Here is a 19,424-nt window from a genome sequence, read left to right on the forward strand (position 1 = left end):
GAAAAGCTGATAACGAGAATCCTGGGAGTCAAGGCTGGTGAGCTGGTGTCTCCTGCTGAGATGACAAAGCGAGCTGGGGTCCTAAAGGCATGTGAAGTATCCTCTCCCGGGTGTGTGCTCCAAAATCTTCCTCGCTCTCATTTCTTTTAAATTACAGTATAATCCTTCTGAAACAAACAATTAAAACCCAACATTTTTAATAATAATTCCTTCAACGTCTATAGTGCTGTTCGGGGCACTCCACTCAAAGCTCTTTATGGGTCATGGGGATCCCCTCCACCCCCACCAGTGTGCAGCCCCCCCTGGATGATGCTCCAGTCCTCTCACACACACCAGCTCTCAGTGGGGAGGAGAGCAGAGTGATGAAGCCAGTTCAGAGAGGGGGGTTATTAGGAGGCCATGACTGGTAAAGGCCAGGGGGAAATTAGGCCAGGGTAACACCCCCTGGGATTTTTAATGACCACAGACAGTCAGGACCTCAGTTTTACGTCTCATCCAAAGGACGGCACCTGTTTACAGTACAGTGTCCCCTTCACTATACTGGGGCATTAGGACCCACACAGACCGCAGGGTGAGCACCCCCTGCTGGCCCCACTAACCCCTCTTCCAGCAGCAGCCTCAGCTTTCCCAGGAGTCTCCCATCCAGGTACTGACCAGGCTCACACCTGCTGAGCTCCAGAGGGGCTGCCAGCAGGGAGCTGCAGGGTGAGAGAGGGCTTAAAGTATAAAGTCATTCTAATCTGACATTCATGCAATGCCCTCAGTCTCTATCCCACAATGCTTGTGTGATGTATGAGTCCCAAAACAAAACTTGCCAGAACACAGGTTAAATTTTCTTCTGCTCAATGCCATCATGCTGGCAAGCACATTGTAGCATTTAGCATGGAAAGACCTTGTGAAACCTTGCGTCGTTATGTGCCGTGTCATGCTTCGGCAGCTGCAGTCTAGTTACTGGAAGGCGAGACAAAGTGTTAAAAGTTGTTCATTTTGCATTGTATTCCCTGTACAACTCCAGACTGAGCAGTCGTGGGACATTTAATTGATCGTAAAAATAAAAGCATGACTCAGGTGGCTATGAAAAAAGCTGCAAGGAGCAGCAGTGCTCCGTTTAATTATTTTCAGCCACTTAGGACCTACCAGGCAGAAACGATAAGGAAACAGCAGGAAAGTCATCCGCCAGCAGGCACAGCAGGGGGTGCCCTTGTTATGTCAGAGTCCTGGCTTTAACCCTGACCCCCTCCGTGTAGCCTCACTTGTGTTCATCAGTGAGAGGACCAGTCCGATGCCCCTCGGATAAACGCGACATGAATGCGCCGCTTAAATTATATTAAATTAACCTGCTGACACCCCCTGCTCTGAAGGAGCCGTGAAGTTTAACGCAGCCTAGAGTCTAGATGTAACGAACAGTTCTTTCCGGACCCTATGCGGACGACACAATCCGACGAAGTGGGGGAACACTGGGGAAACGTCATGCAGGAAAACGGGGCTGAAGACAAGGGGGCGTGTCCAAGGTGCGCTGGTGCATGGGGGAGGTGTGGCCGAGGCGAACAATCCAAGAGTAATCCTTAAGGAAAATCCAAAACACACGAGTAAGTCCAAAACCAGGAGATCCATCAGAACAAGAATTAAAAACCACGAAGGCCGGGTCGGAACCGGCGGACGGGGAACAGGAACGGGAACCGAGGTTAAAACCTTAACGGGACCAGGCGCTTCCAGGTCCCGGACTCGCACGATATGGGAATCAGATGCAGAGCCCGGAAGAGCGTCAGCGCCTGGCTTTTAAGGTGGGCTGGGAATAGGGAGCAGGTGCATAGAATAAAGTCTTTAGTGAAAGGGCTGGAGCACCCTTAAGGAGGGGGAACTAATATCGTGACACTAGATGCCGGGGTCAGGGGTGTTAGTAAATCCAGACTCCCCCTCGCATGCGTGCTCAGCAAACTAGAGCTTAGGAAATGTTGTCACTGGCAGGAAATCAAAATTAGCATTGCAGTTGTAAAATAAGATAATAAATAAGCACATCTCAGAGGCCACGGGCAATAGCCCTGCTTGGTTTATATATGCACTTTGCGGGGAGTTAAAACACGATTTTCTATCAAGGGAAGAGATCTTTGTGTGTGTACATGATAACATCAGTGTAAACAAGTTGAGATCCAGGTAGTTGTTATACAGTGCATATCACTTGGATACTGTATTATTTTACAGGTGCTGTATATAGGGTAAATAAGACACTGTTGATTTCTAAGCAGAGGAAATATTGTACGAGAAACGAAAATAATCTCTTCACCCTCTTTCTGAAAGGAACAACTGCAAGCAGCAAATGTATTCAGGCAGGCAAGCACAGACGGGAAGCCAGTGAAGATAATATTTACTGGAAAAAAGTGGCACGTTTTGTACTGTATACATTCAAATTAATTAATGTGCACTCAAAGCTCCACTTAATTTACATTAGAAACGGATGAAATGGCGCAGATGAGCAGAAAATGGTGAAGATGACCACGTTTAAATGATACACTTGTTGGAAAATTAAAAATCAACAAATCTGTCAAAGATATGGAAATTACAAAACGCCTCGGCCAGGTGGTTATGCATCATGAATTTCCATTACTAAGGAACAAAAGTACGAACTCTGCTAATGCCTGAATCATGATAACGAGTTATCATTATGGCTTTAATCTTTTAATTAACACACTCAGAATGCTAATTTAAGAATGCTCTGAATTTAGAACATGTGTACTTATCAGAGCCATTATTATGTGAAAATATCTATACAGAATATACGTGTGGGCGATCACATGCAGGTCAGGCTCACAAAATAGTAGGCAGACGGAGGCGTCTGCTTTTATTTTAACAAAGCAGAGTTTTTGTTTTAACAAGCCAGTCAGATAAACAAGGCTTTGAAAGGCCCACATCCTGACAAAGATGAACTGGGAAAACTGTCGTCTTGAAGGCCTGAAGAAAACGTCAGTGAGTCCCCTTGACAGGACTGACACGCTGGGACAGCTCGCCCTTTTCTGGCAGTGTGGTCAGTGGCCCTGGTTCTCAGCTCACTGATTGATTGGCCAGCGAGACTGCGGCCTTTTAAACAGTCCAACACCCAGGCAGAAGCTGCCACCTGCATGTTTATGAAGACGTGAGGACGAAACGTAAGCTTTTATGGTGCAGAACAAGGTTTAAATCCATAAAGAATTACACGTTTCAGGCCATTTGGGACAAAATCCCTTCTTTCGCTGTTTTAAAAGAAATACAACCGTGCGATGCTTTCTGAATGGCCGGAGGACTTTTATCTGAAAGTTCCTTTAAAAACATTTGGAAGCGTTTAAACCTTGAACCTCAAGGCTTCCCTTCCTTTTTCAGTCGTAAACTGCAGTTCAACTCACTCTGTATACGAACTCTTCACAGAGGAAGTCCGTCCTGCCTCCATCAAGCTCATGATATGCAGTATACTGTGTGTCTGTGTGCACACGATAGGTGGACTGTGTACTTCAGCTATAGGACAATGGGCCGCCTTTTGGAGCCCTTTCTTTCAATGTGAGGGATGGAATGAAAATAGAACTTTTGGAAATAAATGATGAAATAAGAATGAAAAATCTGACTTGAGAGAGCTGCCAGCCAGACATTTTTCCAAGAGAACCATCTCTCCACTTGACCTTTTCTCCAGAAAAAGGAGTTTCTGGATGTGATGCTGAAAGGGGACTGCAGTCTATCTCTAGCTTGAGTTCACAGCTCTGCAACAGGTTGAAATTGCTGTAGGGGCTTTATACAGTATTACACTTGCAGGGCATCGCTGTGCAATGCAAGAGAAACAATATGAGTCATCTTTGATTTTCAGTTTGTTCAGCCCTCTGTGCTCAGTGATATGCCAGTCTCAGATGCCTCTTGCCTGTTCACCCAGGCTTCACTGCGACAGGAAAAAGTGGATTTGAGCAACTGTCAGTGACTGGGCGAAAGCAAGATGTTATTTTTCAAAACGCTAAAATCATAAACACAAATGTTTGCTTAGGGGCCTGGGAGAAATGATCCGGTTTCCCATTAAAGATAAAAGTGACAAATCTTTGTTCGGAAACCCTCTCCCAATTGCACCACTAAAGGCAAGGAAAAATGGATGTTTTCCAATATGAAGCAAAATGCTTTCTGAAGTTCTGTGGTGTCATTAAAAAAGAAAGCTATGAATTTAAACAGCTCTACATCAAAAGGCCTGAGCCCCGAGGCTTTCTTTAAATCATATGCTGTCGATATACTTTGCTAACAAATGTCTTGCAGAAATAGGAGTGGATATATTTTTAAGTGGGATCCTTAATGTAATAGAGGTGTCCAAATCTTAATTTTAACCGGACAAAAATAAAAATGGAACACATTTCAAAATGTTCACTAATTTAGGGCGCAGGGGTAACCTTAAAACGAAAAGATTTGACCAATGCTTGATACCCTGAAAGAACTGCAAAGCATCCTTTGAGATTAAATCTTATAATTCGGATTTATATAATGTATGCAACCAACAGTAAAAAGTGTGCTGTAATTTCTGACAGCAACTGAAGTCGGGACAGAAAGGTCAGATTTTTTCATAGATGGAGGATACTGCAAGTTCTGAACCAGCCGCAGCTTTTAAATGACCTTGAACCAGGCCAGATTGTCAGCTTGAAACTTTGTGACTGTATGGGTGTCACAATCGTCATCCCTCCTCTAGAGGGTGCTCCGACCCTTTTGTGTTAGTTTCATTATCACGGTTAACCTGCCCCCTTGCTCCGTCCTTTATTTAAACCCGGTGCTCTGGAATCTCGGGGCTCTGCATTGGAAGACGGATGCCCGCAGGCCCGCCTAGCATCAAGTCGCCCTACGCCCACGGCTTGAGTGCTTAAGCTTCCAATCGGCGTCCTGACCTGCTGAGTCCAGGGCTCGGAGTGGTACTGTTCTCATCCTCCTGGTTCCCTGGCCCTGTTCCTGTTCCGGATCCCGTTCCGGTTTTAATCTTGTCTGTCTCGGATTGGATCTCCCGGCTACCTGGACTTCGGATTGTGCCCTGTTTTTCCCTTTTGGATTCCCACTGGACTTGTCCGCCTGCGCCACGCCCCCTGAGCACCAGATCACAGCCGACACGCCCCCCCTGTCTGTCTTCCCATCCGGCTCCTGCTGTGTTTCCCTAGAAGTCTTTTTCCAGTCACTTCCGGATTATACCGTCTGCACAGGGTCCTAAACTGCGCATTGGGGTTAAAGATCACATCAGTGGAGTGCAGACCTGTGGCTAAAAGAGCTGGACAGGGCTCTAGGTGGCACTGTACCTGTGTCAGGCACCTGAGCATGATGACCTTAACCCAAGAAAACGGAGAGCTCGAACCCAGAACATCGATCAGCATGCTCCTCAACGAGATGGAGGTTTTTTTTTAGCTGCTATCCATCTGATCCTGCTTTCCCTTGATGGACACAAGGCCTGGCCACCCTAGCCTCGTCTCTGATGGCCAGTAGGAAGGGCTGTATCCCGAGCCGGATATGAGTGCCCAGTGTTTTCCCGGAGACGGATACTCAGATCTGTTCAGAGAATGATCTCCCGGAGTGCTCGGTCTCGCAGTCATCCCCATCGTGATGCATGGCTTCAGATCTGATATCTATTGTTTCAATTTCATTGTGAATATTAGATCAGGCAAAAGCTAACTTTATTTGTTTCCCCTCTGCTTTCTGTTGAAGGAGTGCAGCATTGTGATTAATACCTCAAAACATTAACAAGGCCACGTGCCTTATTTATGTCAAATCTAATGCAATTTCTCTGCACCTCTAATTCCTATTCATCATTCACATCAGGCACTCTCATTTTTACCTCTTGGATACATTTCTAACACTTCTGCAAACTGCCGTCTGGCTTGTTAGACTTTCCTTCCTGTGCAGGATGCAAAACCTGTGAATTCCCAGTCTAAATGATCAATTTAAATACGAAGAAAGATTTCTGTGTTTCTTCTCATTTCTAGGGGGCTTGCTCTCGGATCCCCCAACTGGAGTTATTCAGGGCCTCTCTCTTCAGGCTGAGACTCTGGGCAACAGTGATCCATTTAGGATTTCGTGGGACCAATTTAACTGTTTTTCGTGCATTTTTTTATTTTTTGTAATTGGCGATGTAAAGAGACCTAGAATTAAACCTGTTACACCTCTCAATGCCCGGGGCTGGGGACCCTTCAAGTAGGAACAGAAGAAGAGGTTAGAGATGAGAGGAGTTAATTGATGCAAGGATCTAGGTATCAGCATCAACCACATGGCTGGGGTAGCTTGTTCCAGCCTCCCACAACCCTTTGGGTAAGGATGTGCCTCCTGCTCTTGCTTTTTTAATGCACTTCCACACAGTAGAATGCAAAAATATGAACAGGTGCATCTGTACTTTGCAATTCTGTCACGATCGCTACTCCTCCTCTTAAGGGCACTCCAGCCCTTCCTCGTTCACTCCCATTACCCATACCTGTTCCCTATTTCAGTTCCTCCTTAAAAGCTAGACACAGACGTCACTCGAGGCTCCTCATTGAATCCTGTTTCGTGAGAGCCCGGGTCCTGCTGCGTCTGGCTGCGTCTGGCTGCGTCTGGCTGCGTCATGGTTTTAACCTTCTGTTCCTGATCCCCCCCCGCCGGTCCCGACCCGGTTCATGGTTTTAATTCCCTGGGATGGATCGCCTGGCCATGGACTTACTCTTCTGTCTTGGATTACCCGTTTGGACTTCTACATGGATTGTTCGCCCCGGACTCACTCCCCCTGGACACCTGCACCCCTAGGACACGCCACCTGTCTCCATATCCTCTCCTGCATGGCTTTTCCCCCGTGTTTCCTCGCAAATCCGGATTGTGTCGTCTGCATAGGGCCCGGAAAGAACTGTCCGTGACAAATTCAAAGCGTGGTGAACATGCTTTGCTTATCCCATGACACAGTCAGCCACATGTTCTTCTTATTTTTGTTGTACTTATGAAAGATGGTAACGGTCCCTATCGATGCTGCCTATCAGCTCAGCCAGGACTCCTGCCTAGAGACCAGAGCTTGATTTCGTTCTCAGCTGCCTGACAGTCTCACTCCCATCTTCCAGAGTCAACAGCGGGCGTGGATGGATCGCTAATGTGTATTGCTCCCATGAAGGGCTCTGGTGTAATGATATTTTCACCTGAGCTTGACACTGGTGTTTGTAGCCGGCTGCAGCGTGGAATTACACAGAGTAACTCTATGTATGTAGACGAAACGACAGCAACTAAAAAAAAAAAATGAGAGCCTATCTTCAAATTAATTTTCAGGCCTGAACAAAGAGCCGTGCCGAATGGAAAGCAATTTAAAATTATATCATCTTTCAAACACACAGACAAAAAAAAAAAACTTGTAACCCAGGCAGTGGAAAAGCTCTCTCCTTCTGCTGTGCTTAAAAGCCTCAGCACAAGAACCCGGGCTAGCATCGGCGGGGAGAGAGAGCGTCTTCACAGAAGCACGGATTTCTGTCTTTGTGATGGAAAGGTTATTACAGGAATATCCGCAGTTGTAATAGATGACATTCAAATTGTGCTCGGGGACCCGATCGATACAGTGTGCGGGAGAACAAACAATTACGAGCCTGGTGTCACAGGTGACCTCTGCATATTGAAAAATTGCTCGCCAGCCCCGTGTTTCACCTCCATTTATATAAATTCAGAGCTCTATTACATCCAAATAGGCATCTCATACCCTTTGTCTTGTCCTATTAATTCCTAAGCAATAAACAAGTTGAGATTCAAATTTAGTCCTGGAAACTTTGCTGGGCGACACAATTACGGCGCCGGCAGCTCGGCTATGATACGAGATCAGCCGCAGTAAATTTGACTGATGGGCTCGTACGCGGGTGTCAGGCTGTCGCGCTCGTGGGGGAAACGTATTCATTCTCCGAGCCACTCGCGTCCCTTTCATTAAAATCTTATTTACTTTGCATCCTCTCAATTAATGGACCTGCCGCGCCGCGCGGGAGTGCGCGTGCCTGTGACGCGCCTTCTCTACTTACAGCTCCGCTCGGCTGCGGGTGGGACAGGCTCAACTGCTTGAGAACACGGAGCTTTTTTTTTCCCATGGTGCTCTCTGGGTCAAAGGGGCACGTTGCTGAAAATAATCTCTCCTCGGTGTCCCATTTTGCACACATTAAACGCCCCACGTACACTAATAATGCTGCTTGTAGCTGTGGGGGGTTGTTAGCAGAAATTACTGTAGGTGTTAATTAGTGAGAGAGCTGATCGAATTACATCTTTATAGCTTATTAAATGTCAGCATCGTTCTTTCCTCTATTTCGTTAAAACAATATACTGTAGGACAGATGCAATATAGAGAATGATATACTTCATTCTCATTACTGTAGCTATACCTCTATTTTTAATTGAACAATTTGGGTCAAGACGAGCCTGAAAGGTTTGGGTCCAGTATGTAGGTCTGACAGCAAGTGATGGTTTCTCTGAAGCTGGGTCCGGTAGCTTGTCTTAGAGTAAAACAGCAAGTTTTCCTTGCATTTTACATGTGTTCTTTCTTGCAGTGTACTGATTATTAATGCCCCATTGACAGGTATTTAAATATGTGTTTGTTTTCTGTGAAGCACTGGAGATGATGTAATGGGGTTTCCGGTTGGCTCCAGACAAATGCCGCATGGGGTATTCATCTGGTATTCTGGTGTAGACCGACAGAGAACTAGTCACGTTCGAAGGTGGTAACAGAATATCAGGATATATACACAACCACTACAGAGATGGAAAAGAAAATTCAAAATGACAACATTTAGGGCAGGACGAACATCTGGTATATGACAATTAGCGTAGATGAGTGCAGTGTTACATGCAGACAGGTAAAATTCTTCACTGAAGCTCCCTGTTCCAGGCAATATGGGGAGGTAATGAGAGAGGAAAACAGACTGTCATTACAGAGAGTGAAAAGCAGAGAGATCTTAAAAGGAGGGAGGTTATGTTAAAATTGTGCAATGCGCTAATAGGACCTCAGATATAATGCTGTGTGCAACTGTAGTCACCAATATACTACAAAGCTCTGGAATTAGTCTGGAGGAGAACAACCAGACACACTCCCAGAATCAAATGAATGTCGGCTTTCTGAAATCCTGAAAGGCTGCACATGGAGGACTAACACTGGAAGAGGTGTTAGTGGAGCCAGCAGGGGGCGCTCACCCTGCAGTCTGTGTGGGTCCTAATGCCCCAGTATAGTGACGGGGACACTCTACTTTAAACAGGCGCCGTCCTTCAGATGAGAAGTAAAACCGAGGTCCTGACTCTCTGTGGTCGTTAAAAATCCCAGGGTGTTTATCGAAAAGAGTAGGGGTGTTACCCCGGTGTCCTGGGCAAATTTCCCATTGGCCCTTACCAGTCATGGCCTCCTAATAACCCCCATCTCTGAACTGGCTTCATCACTCTGCTCTCCTCCCCACTGAGAGCTGGTGTGTGTGAGAGGACTGGAGCATCATCCAGGTGGGGCTGCACACTGGTGGGGGTGGAGGGGATCCCCATTACCTGTAAAGCGCTTTGAGTGAAGGGTCCAGAAAAGTGCTATATAAGTGTAAGCAATTATTATCATTATTATAATTTGTGGGGACCCAATTCAAGCTTTCAAAATTCAACATGCAAAAGCACCGGCAAAGGCACACCAGAGTACCTCTGCAGATGTACTGTAACAGAGGCGCGTGAATCAGCAGACACCAGCACAAACTACAGGGGCGGGAGTTTAGAACTGAGGACAGCTTTATCTGGACAGTTGTGGAAGTGTGGAACAAGCCATCCAGCCAAGCTGTCGAAAACCTGATGCCCTGGCTTCTCTCAAGAAAGATCCATCATTACTCACCGTAGCTGCCAGCAGCCTAACAAACTATATGAGCCAAATGGCTTCCTCTTGTTTGCAGCCTTGTTATAACTCAACCCCTCTTATAACCAAGCCCTGTGTGTAAAAAGTGCCATTCCACGGAGGGAGACAGTAGGAATGAAAGAGAACATATGTACCCTATTGAAAACACCTTTCATCAGCAGAGCGGTCTGGCACAATACCCCGAGAGTGCTGAGCATCGGGCCTGAAGGACCTGCTGAAAATTACCGGCACACCCAGCAGCAGGCCACTGCTACTTCTACAAAGACCCCTGCAGCTCTTTGCAAGCTGCTCTTTTTCTTTATATATTTACTTATCAACAGGAGCTGGGCTCAACTGCAGCAAAATGGGTTTAAATCCTAGCAAATTGAGCTTACACCCTGCTGGCAATAGAGCCTAGTGCAATACATCCCGACATAAATGAATAAATCCGCGCTGAAAAGGGCAAGGAAATTTATTGCTGGATTTCTGCACCACTAGGCTATTAGCATTTCTAATCACTTGAAAACGGAGCTGACAGGCCTTGCAGAGTTTGTGATCATAAGAATTTGCTGATGCTGCCTGGTTCGTTACTTTTTGCTCTGCATTCGGTGTCAGGAGGGTTTTTTTAGGGGGAGATAAAAAAATTGGCGATCCCTCGCCTGGTGCTCTCTCTCTCTCTCTCTGCAGTCTGACAAGCCATTATGACAGTTTGAATGTGAGCTGCCTGCAATCTGCCAGCAGGCTCTGGCAGCAGAATCCATTCGGGGTGAAAGCACTGTAAAGGAATTAGCTCGAATTAAAAAGAATTAGGTCAATAATAATTAGCTAGGGCTATTGTGCTAGGTAGCAACGTTGGAGTAAATCGATAAAACTCTGGGAACCCTGGTGCTCTCGGCTCGGCGTCTCTGCTGTAGTGGAAAGGGCATTACTCCGTGCTCTGTATTGAACAGTGTTTAGCGCTCAGCCACTGAAAGGAACAGAAAACTTTCCCTTTCCCTGTGAAAGCTCAGCACCACTCGATCGCACAGCTGGGTCAACCTCCCATTATTCAAGCTGGAGAAGAAAGGCCGAAGTGACAAGCCAGCGCAGTGTTCCTGAGGGAGACATCAATCCAAGGAGGATGTTTACCAGGGCTCAGAGATTAGAAAACGGCTTTGGTCACCTGCTCCGTCGTAAACTTTCTGTCTGCTGCATAGGGAATGGAAGAGGTTGGGGCTTTGCCAGGAATCTTTGGTTTTAGCGATTCAAAAAAGCCCAGTGCGGTCGAGAGTCTTCTGCCAAAACCGCCAAAAATTGCCAAAACCGCAATTTTGTGTTTTTCAAAATCTAGAACGGGATCTCGCCCACAGGAACAGCAGAAGAGATTTGAGTGAAGATATATTGCTGCCGTTACTCTGAATACTCTGAACAAATTCAGAATTTGGATGATTTCCAATTAGTGATGACCGGAGCAGAATAGGGAAAACAATTCCTGGATCTGAATAATTTTAATCACCCACTTATATACACAGTGTGACAGCTTTGGGCAGTCATGTGCCCTTTATTTATGATTTGCAAGCTGCAGAGTCCAGGAATGTGTTTGCTTTGAATCGAAGGCTGAACAAGTAAACCAAGTTTGTAAGAGTCCTGCTGGAGTCTCAGGTGATCACAGCCCCAATGACCTGAAGAAAGAGGTTATAATTCCCCCTGATTTTGTAAGGGTGTCCTCTATCTCTTTCTGTTCTACAGTAGCTCCCGAACAGTTTAAAAAAATTAACCTGACCCCTGAGGGTAGAGCACCAGCCCATAAACAGTATTGGACATGAATGACATGGGAATGGGTTTTGTAATATAGATATAATTTTTTATTTCCTAGATGTTTTATGCCATTATTGATCGATGTCTGTAGCTTGTTTAACGGCTGAACGATGGCGGTGATTTTTACGATGCAGTTTGTAAGTCCAGCGTGTTTGTCGCTCTCTAAAACAACAGAGTGCTCTGAATTTCCCAAAATACCAAGAATAAGGATCAGATTATAATCTGCAACTCCTCGACACAGCAAAATCTCTTTTTAGCGCAGAAAATACTCTTTGTTTTACATAAACTGTACTATAGTAGCATGAATCATGTTGGAAAAAGCATAATTAATTCTGAATCTGTTTCTGTTTCTAAACAATGTGCTCAAACCACAACCCCTTCTCAATCCCTTCCACAAATGCCTCTTTTTTTTAAAACAAAAGCATATTATTTAGCACTATGTAGTACTGTGACACCTCTTATTTTACGGGGCTTGTATTTTTTTGTGTAAGGGCTCTTGAATTACCGAATTCTCCAGTGCATTTGGGAGGTCTTCCTACTGTTGTTTCCCATTGCTGCTACAGAGCCGCTTCTGCTTTTGGGTTTCAAAAGCTAAACGCAAGCCGTTTCTTAAACACATCCGTTCATTGTTTCAGAGATGAGCTCTCTCAATTTCTTTATCGTATAGCCAAAATGTTGGGGTGTCACAGTTTAAGTGCAAATACATCTCCCCAGCACAAAAGAATAAGTGTGTACTCCGCAGCTACAAATTGAGAAGTCGGAATGCTACTGTCATTAGCAACGCCGGGTCCAGCCATTTCGGATGGAGCGTGGGACAGTGGCCCTGTGTAGTCTCACTATTACGCCGCAGTAAAGCTTACATTTTTATGTCGCATTAGTGTAGCCGCTCTGCTTTTTTTCCAAAATAAAAAATGACATTTTCAGGACTTTAAGGGATGAATCTGAAGAGGTCTATGAGTAGAATAACTGGTATTTTACTGCAGCTCATAAATCTGCCGTTCAAATACTAATGCACTGTACGTAAACACTGAGCATAAGATATAAAAGCCACGATCGAGACTAAAAAACAAACAAATGGCTGTAAAGCCGTAAAAAAACTAAATGAATTGTGGCGTCTAGCTGGCAAGATGACTGAGGAAGCCAGCCGCGTGGTTTCCACCCAGTGAGACAATTTTCTCCTCTCCGTCTCTGTCCTCTGCAGCAGTGACGCCTTGGGTACACATCGTGCCGCGGCCCTTCAGCGATGCTGATCACAGTGCCTGTGGGGCCACGCACGGCTCTGTCGTCCTCTTTAATCTCCCTGTCCAGCGACGCTGCTCTCTTCCTGCAAATTACAGCAGAAAGCCGTAGCTCAGAAAGCAATCATAACATAAGGAGCAAAGAAAATGGCCACAATGGAGGTTATTCATGGCAGGAATTGCCAGAAATTGTTTTTTTCTTTCACTGACATGGCTTATCAGATTGTCATTTCATCCCCATCCTTTAAAATAGCTACAGTACTAATATATGACATTTCCCCCCTTAGGGTCCCAGAAGGTCAGCATTTCTTCCACACCCGTGTTTATATAATACATCCTCAACAAACACACTACAATATCATTCAAAGTTAAGGTGGTACTACTGGTTTTTATTTATTTGTTTTAATAAAAAGGCCCATTCTTAATGATTTGGCTGACACTTCTTTCTGAAGGTATAAACGATTGCGCTCTTTCACAGCAGGTATTTCACTGAGGGGAAGCACCTTGCTCCAAAGTCCAACAGCGGACTTGAAACCGCAGTCGTCTGGTTGATAAGTCCTAATCACTTCTGCCTCAGTGCAGTTCACAGCTAAGCAGCAGAAGGCTTTAAAAATAAAATTCTGCACTCTTGAGGAAAAAAAAAATGATCTAATCTGAGATTTGGAAATTACTCAGAACGTTGCACGAGTCTTGGAAATACCTCAAAGGCCATTCAATTTAGAAATCTGTCACAGTCACAGCAGCACCCTTGATTAAAGCCTCTGCTTTGGAGTAAATCGCATGCCAGGCTGCCAGCTTACAGCCTAGTGCCTGTGAATCCGTCCTCTTCCTACATCTCAATCTCCGCTGACGGCTGAGTGAGTGGAGGGTGATTGGTGCCCGATCACTCAAATAATTAGTCGTCCCTGGGAACGAGAAGCTGGGGAACGGCATCTTCCCCAGTTCGCCAGCATTTCTTATGACTCTTGCCAACCTGCAGCTCAATCAAAGACGTGTCTCAGTTCTTTGAAAGCGTAACGAAGGTGTTCTTTCCAGACCCTATGCAGACGACGCAATCCGGGGAAGAGTGAGGAAAATAGGGGGTGGGTGGAAAGCATGCAGGACTCGGGAATGAAAACAGGGGGCGCGTCCATGGTGCGCAGGTGTTCTGGGGGGTGAATCCAAGGCAAAGAGTGCAAAAGGGAGTCCAAAGGGAAATCCAGGACGAGGCAAATGTCCAGAGCTGGGCGGTCCATCCGAGACAAAGAAAAACGAGATTGAAAACCGGAGCGGGATCCGGTGGAGGGTCGGTGGGGGGGAAAGGGGGGAACAGGACCAGTCGCTACAGGTCCCAGACTCGCCTGGTACAGTAACCAATGCAGAGCCTGAAACGGAGTGAGCGTCTGGCTTTTAAGGTGGGCTGGATAGGAAACTGGAACAGGGGGCAGGTGCACAAAATCAACTCAAAAGTAAAAGAGCTGGAGCGCCCTTAAAGGGGAGGGGCTACAATCGTGACAGGAAGCTCAGGGCATCTCCTTTCAGGAAAGCAGAAAAGGTCACAGATAGGAGCTTAAACCACAGTTGCTGTTCTTGGGTGAACTCAGTTGTCTCGCCTCTTAACGCTAGTTTTTCTTTAAAATATGTACAGTGTTACTAGACAGGATGTACAGTATAGTCGGTAGCGCAGAATTTAAATCAAGGGGATGTCGTGATACAACTGTACAATTAACTAGTTACTGTAGACCTAGAACAGATTATAATGTAGAAATTTGGTCACCACTATGCAAAGAAATCTCCGACTGATGCTCTGGAATCAGTACAGAGAGGAGTGCCTGATTTGGACTCACAAGCTAATATTTTTAGGCTTGAAAATTCTACCCTGTGGACATATTCAGATTTAACAGTGAAACATAAACACAAGTGGAAAATACATGGAATTGCATTTAAAACCGAGAACCGGAGGCACTTCTTAGTAGAAAGAGGGAGTGTAGACCAAGCTTCTTCCTCTGTTGTTGAAGATAATATCCTGGCTTCTACAAGGAAATGGCTAGATGAGACACAGATAATTTAGTTACTAGCAAACAAATGAACTAGAGTCACTGAATGCTGTCCTCTTGTTTCTATTTTATGTTAGGATTGTCTATGTTTCATTCCTTACTGCTTTCCCTTTATGTTACATTGGTGTTTACAGTGGGATAGTTAGCTCTCTTTCTGGTACCTCTTGTTAGGAGGGTTACAGTGTAATATGCTCTGTCTGGTACAGCCCTAGCCACGTGCTTAACTCCAGATCACAGTTTGCCACTGGTCTGGGACTTTTGCTTTGTCCTGCAGTGATATGCATTAATTCCTTAATCCAATAACGTTCTCCTGAATGAGTAGAGTATTTCCGGTTCGGAAATGAAGATCTATATCGAAAAGAATTTACAGACCCATTTCAAGGGGGTACCTGGATTCTATACAGAAAAGAGTGAAAATTGTTCAAAATGACAATAGAGCAGTAATATTGGTCTGTTTCTGTATCACTCAGCCTTTTAAACATTATGACTTTTCCTCTGTCCCAGAAAGGTGCACAGAGGCTATCTCTGCCCCAGCTGATATTCTGCAACAGAGGGAAAATGCAGTGCTTACTAAGCAATTTGCTCAGGAAGCAGCAGAAATAAATGGTCTAATGTCCTGCTTTTCCCCTTTCGTTTGTGTGTTAGACAGAGCTATGAGGGACTGGAAAGGAAGCTGAAAGAAGTTTTTATGGAGAGGAGTGGCATCCTTCGTCAACTCTCCAAAACATCAAAGGAGCTGGAAGGCATCAAGGGAAACCTTCAGGTCAGATCCTTCGTTTCTTTTGTGTTTTGTTTTGTTGATGGGAGTTAATGAGCGCGTGCTGACGGGTGCTTCTGAGTGTTCCTCCGATGAACGGCATGGGCGAGGAGGCCCAGCGGGAGCGCCCCCCGGTGGCTGGGAGGAGCAGGGCAGCCACTCACAGAGCAGGGACCCCTGGGAGTAACAGAAGAGCTGACTGCAGCTGCCACCCAGACTACAGAAGAGGAACAAACCTCTTTTTGCTCATGAGAATTAAACTCAGGGGTCCTGCAGTGAGCCGTGCACACTCAGAATTTCCAAATACATGTGATTTAAGCGGCTAAGTGTAATACTGCGGCTGGTAACTGTGTCAGAACCCAAGTGCGAGTGACCAGAGAGTCATAGAACATGCAAGGAGACCCGACTGACTGAGTGCTAGGATGCTCTGGGAGAAAGTGAAAGCGAAGACAGAAAGGTGATAATAGACTAATTAATTACTGGCCGGCAGGGCTTAATTTGCCCGGGCCGGACAGTAATGGAAGGAAAAATGGAAACAAAAAGGACAGGCCGGTGAAACAGGTCAGCAAGAAAAGATTGCAAGTGAAGCACAGCGGTCCGGGAGATACCGGCTGTCTGCATCCCTGGCGATTGCAGAGAGAGAGGCCGACATGGCAAAGCGCCGGCCCCAAATCAAAGTGCTCATCCCAGTCAGGGAGGCCAGCTGGGGAAAAGTCCAGGGAGTTCAGGGTGGTGCGCAGAGAAAACCTGGAGTGGAGTTGAACGGGAATGGAGAAGCAGGACTGCAGGGCACAGTGAAATCCTTGAAAGGAGTGATTGATGTGGAACAGGGAAGCAGGGCTGCACGGGGAGAGCCCGGGGCTCCTGGATGACAGGTGCTGCCTCCTGGATGAGGACAGAAGGGAGGCCAGCCGAGGAAAAGCCCAGGAAATTCAGGGTGGAGGTCTGGGATCACCGTGCAGGCAGGAACTGGGACAGGGGGCTCATTGGCAAGAGATGAGTGGTTAGCGTCCACCCTGGAGATCTCATCCCCGGCGAGCCAGCCCACCCATGGATTTGGGGAGCCTCGGCTGCAGAGCCGAATCCTGTGCCGAGGTCCCAGGGAAAAAAAGGAGGACGCTCAGACATCTCGGATGCTTGGAACAAAATCCTGAATCTCCCGAGCCCCCCCAAAGGGAGAAGGGGAATTTGACTTCGGAGCGGAATCCTGGTGTTGGGATCCAGGGTGAGACCCGGGGGGGCTGCCGAGGCATCTGTCCGGGGAACCGGAGAACAGGAGCCAGACGGGACATGGCAAAAAATCAAAACGGGAGGGAGAAAAAAGTGCAGATTTGAAAACTAGAAGGGGATGAAAAGGACAACGAAGGAGCACCATGGGAGCTTTAAATAAAGAATTTGAGTAATTAGTAGGGAATGAAATCATTGGTAATTAACCGGAATTCGGTTTATGCAGCAAGCCCTGGAAAAGCTCTCGTGAGAATGTGACGGTTTCCCAGGGCAACTGCTAGCCGAGAGATGCCATACGGGCACGATCATGACACTAAGTAAAGGAAAATAATGACTGACCACCGTGACTACTGTATGTCTTTTATTTGTATGTTCTTTATTTGACACGTGTTATTGTTAACTTGTGATTTGTTTTACACTTAATAGATTTTTAGGCAACATTCATCCAGTGACACTGTAGTGAGGCAGTGCTGATGTGAAATCTGTACCTTGCCTTTCCACCTGAAGAAGAACAGCACAACTAGCAGGGCTAGAAATGCTGCACAATAACTCACGAACCAGCTTTCTGGTAATAGGGAGAACTATAGTCACAGTCTTTGAATGCTCCTTTTTCTGAAGTAGGAAACCCAGAAAGACATGCGTTGCCTTCAGACTGCCAGTTTCCGAAATTGACCGACGCATCATCAAATACCAATGCTCTTTGGAGTTCTGCGATCGGAATACATTGCGACATCATAATATTCCATGTTAAATTGCCAAACACTTTCATTTCTTATGCACACACATCCCCCTGCCACCCCAGGTCAACGAACTTGGCTCACCACTCACGATCCTCATGTTTCCAATAGTGGGAAGTGTTGGCGTGAGGCAGCGGCGGTGCTTGATCCTATCTGGATCACCTTTATTGGATTGTATTCTACCCCTCCCCCAGCCCAGTGATCCACCCATTTCCGCAGAGTGCCCACAGCCGCCGGCATCCACTGGCACACAGGTACTGTAGGTGTGTTGCATGTTCCAGGAGTCACGGCTGCACAGAAACTTGTGCCTATCCTGGTCAGCCTTCCAGCCCAGCACCCCTAGTGAGGAGGAGTGCAGTGTGATGTCCATGTTGTCTGGTACAGCCTTAGCCTCGCGCGTTACTGCAGACCACTGTGTCCCAGTGGTCCACGACTTCTGCCTTGTCCCGCCGGGGTATGAGTTAATTCTCCAATCCAATGGCTGGGGTGAGTATGAAGGCTGGGTTGCTCTCGGTTGTGCCTATTGTGTGAAGCGGTCCTGCTTGTGTGGGGGTCCTTGCTGCAGCCGGTCAGAGGCCCAGCCTGTCACGACCGCCAGCCAGCAGAGACCAACTCTTAAGCGATCTAATCAGCACCAGCAGCAGGTAATTATTAACGAGCGCCGCCACACGCGTTAACCCACCTGCAAACACTCGACCGTGCAGTACACCGTGATATTTATACCATCCTGACCTGCTTCCCGCTGCTCGGTATTGAGTCTACTCCTTGAGAGCTCTACCTGGTGTTTTCCCCGTACCTCGTTTATTCTGCATTCTGGACTCCCCTTCTGCCTTTTCGACTTCGGACCTCGCCTCTCGTCTCGGACTGTTTGCCTCCTGTGTTCTCTCCGGATTACGACTTACCTGTACCCCTTTTGACCACGACCTTGCCTCTTGCTTCGGATTGTTCGCTTCTATCGCTCTTCCTGGTTTCTGATGCACCCTTTTCCTTTGGACCACGAACTCGCCTATCGTATTGGATTATTCGCCTGCCTTGTCTGCACAGGATCCTCGTATTTATCCACCAGGGATTCCTAACACAGCCAACTCATCAATGTGTGGATGCAAGAGGTCAACCTGTAATCCAGACGAGCGCCCTCTACTGCCCATCCAGGAGCCAGCAGGCGGGAGCTTTTCAAATGATTTTCCTTTCCCGGCTCCAAAAGCACAGGTGATAATAATAATAATTGCTTACACTTATATAACGCTTTTCTGGACACTCCACTCAGAGCTCTTTACAGGTAATGGGGTCTCCCCTCCACCCCACCTAGATGATGCGACAGCAGCCATAGTGCACCAGAACGCTCCCCACAGACCAGCTCTCAGTGGGGAGGAGAGCAGTGATGAAGCCAGTTCATAGAAGGGGATTATAAGGAGGCCATGATTGGTAAGGGCCAATGGGAAATTTGGCCAGGATGCCGGGGTTACACCCCTACTCTTTTCGAGAAACACCCTGGGATTTTTAATGACCACAGAGAGTCAGGACCTCGTTTTTTTACGTCTCATCCGAAGGACGGCGCCTGTTTACAGTATAGTGTCCCCATCACTATACTGGGGCATCAGGACCCACACATACCACAGGGTGAGCACCCCCTGCTGGGCCCACTTACACCTCTTCCAGCAGCAACCTTAGTTTTTCCCAGGAGTCTCCCATCCAGGTACTGACCAGGCTCACACCTGCTGAGCTTCAGTGGGGCTGCCAGTTGTGAGTTGCAGGCATATGATTTTCCTTTCCCGGCTCCGTGAGCACAGGTGATGGTGTATTTAACAGCGCAGAGGACTT

General features: G+C 46.7%; 1 protein-coding gene across 2 annotated transcripts in view; it reads left to right on the forward strand.

Annotated features, from left to right (window-relative positions):
- The window catches only part of luzp2 (leucine zipper protein 2), a 146,399-nt gene that overhangs the window by 59,835 nt on the left and 67,140 nt on the right, over positions 1–19,424 (forward strand). For both annotated transcript variants that reach the window (XM_015338685.2, XM_015338686.2), the window contains exon 2: positions 15,528–15,645. In XM_015338685.2, the coding sequence (XP_015194171.1) occupies positions 15,528–15,645 (118 nt within the window). The remainder of the gene's footprint in view (positions 1–15,527; positions 15,646–19,424) is intronic.

Source organism: Lepisosteus oculatus, chromosome 21 (assembly GCF_040954835.1).
Source record: "Lepisosteus oculatus isolate fLepOcu1 chromosome 21, fLepOcu1.hap2, whole genome shotgun sequence".
Classification (NCBI taxonomy): Eukaryota; Metazoa; Chordata; class Actinopteri; order Semionotiformes; family Lepisosteidae; genus Lepisosteus; species Lepisosteus oculatus.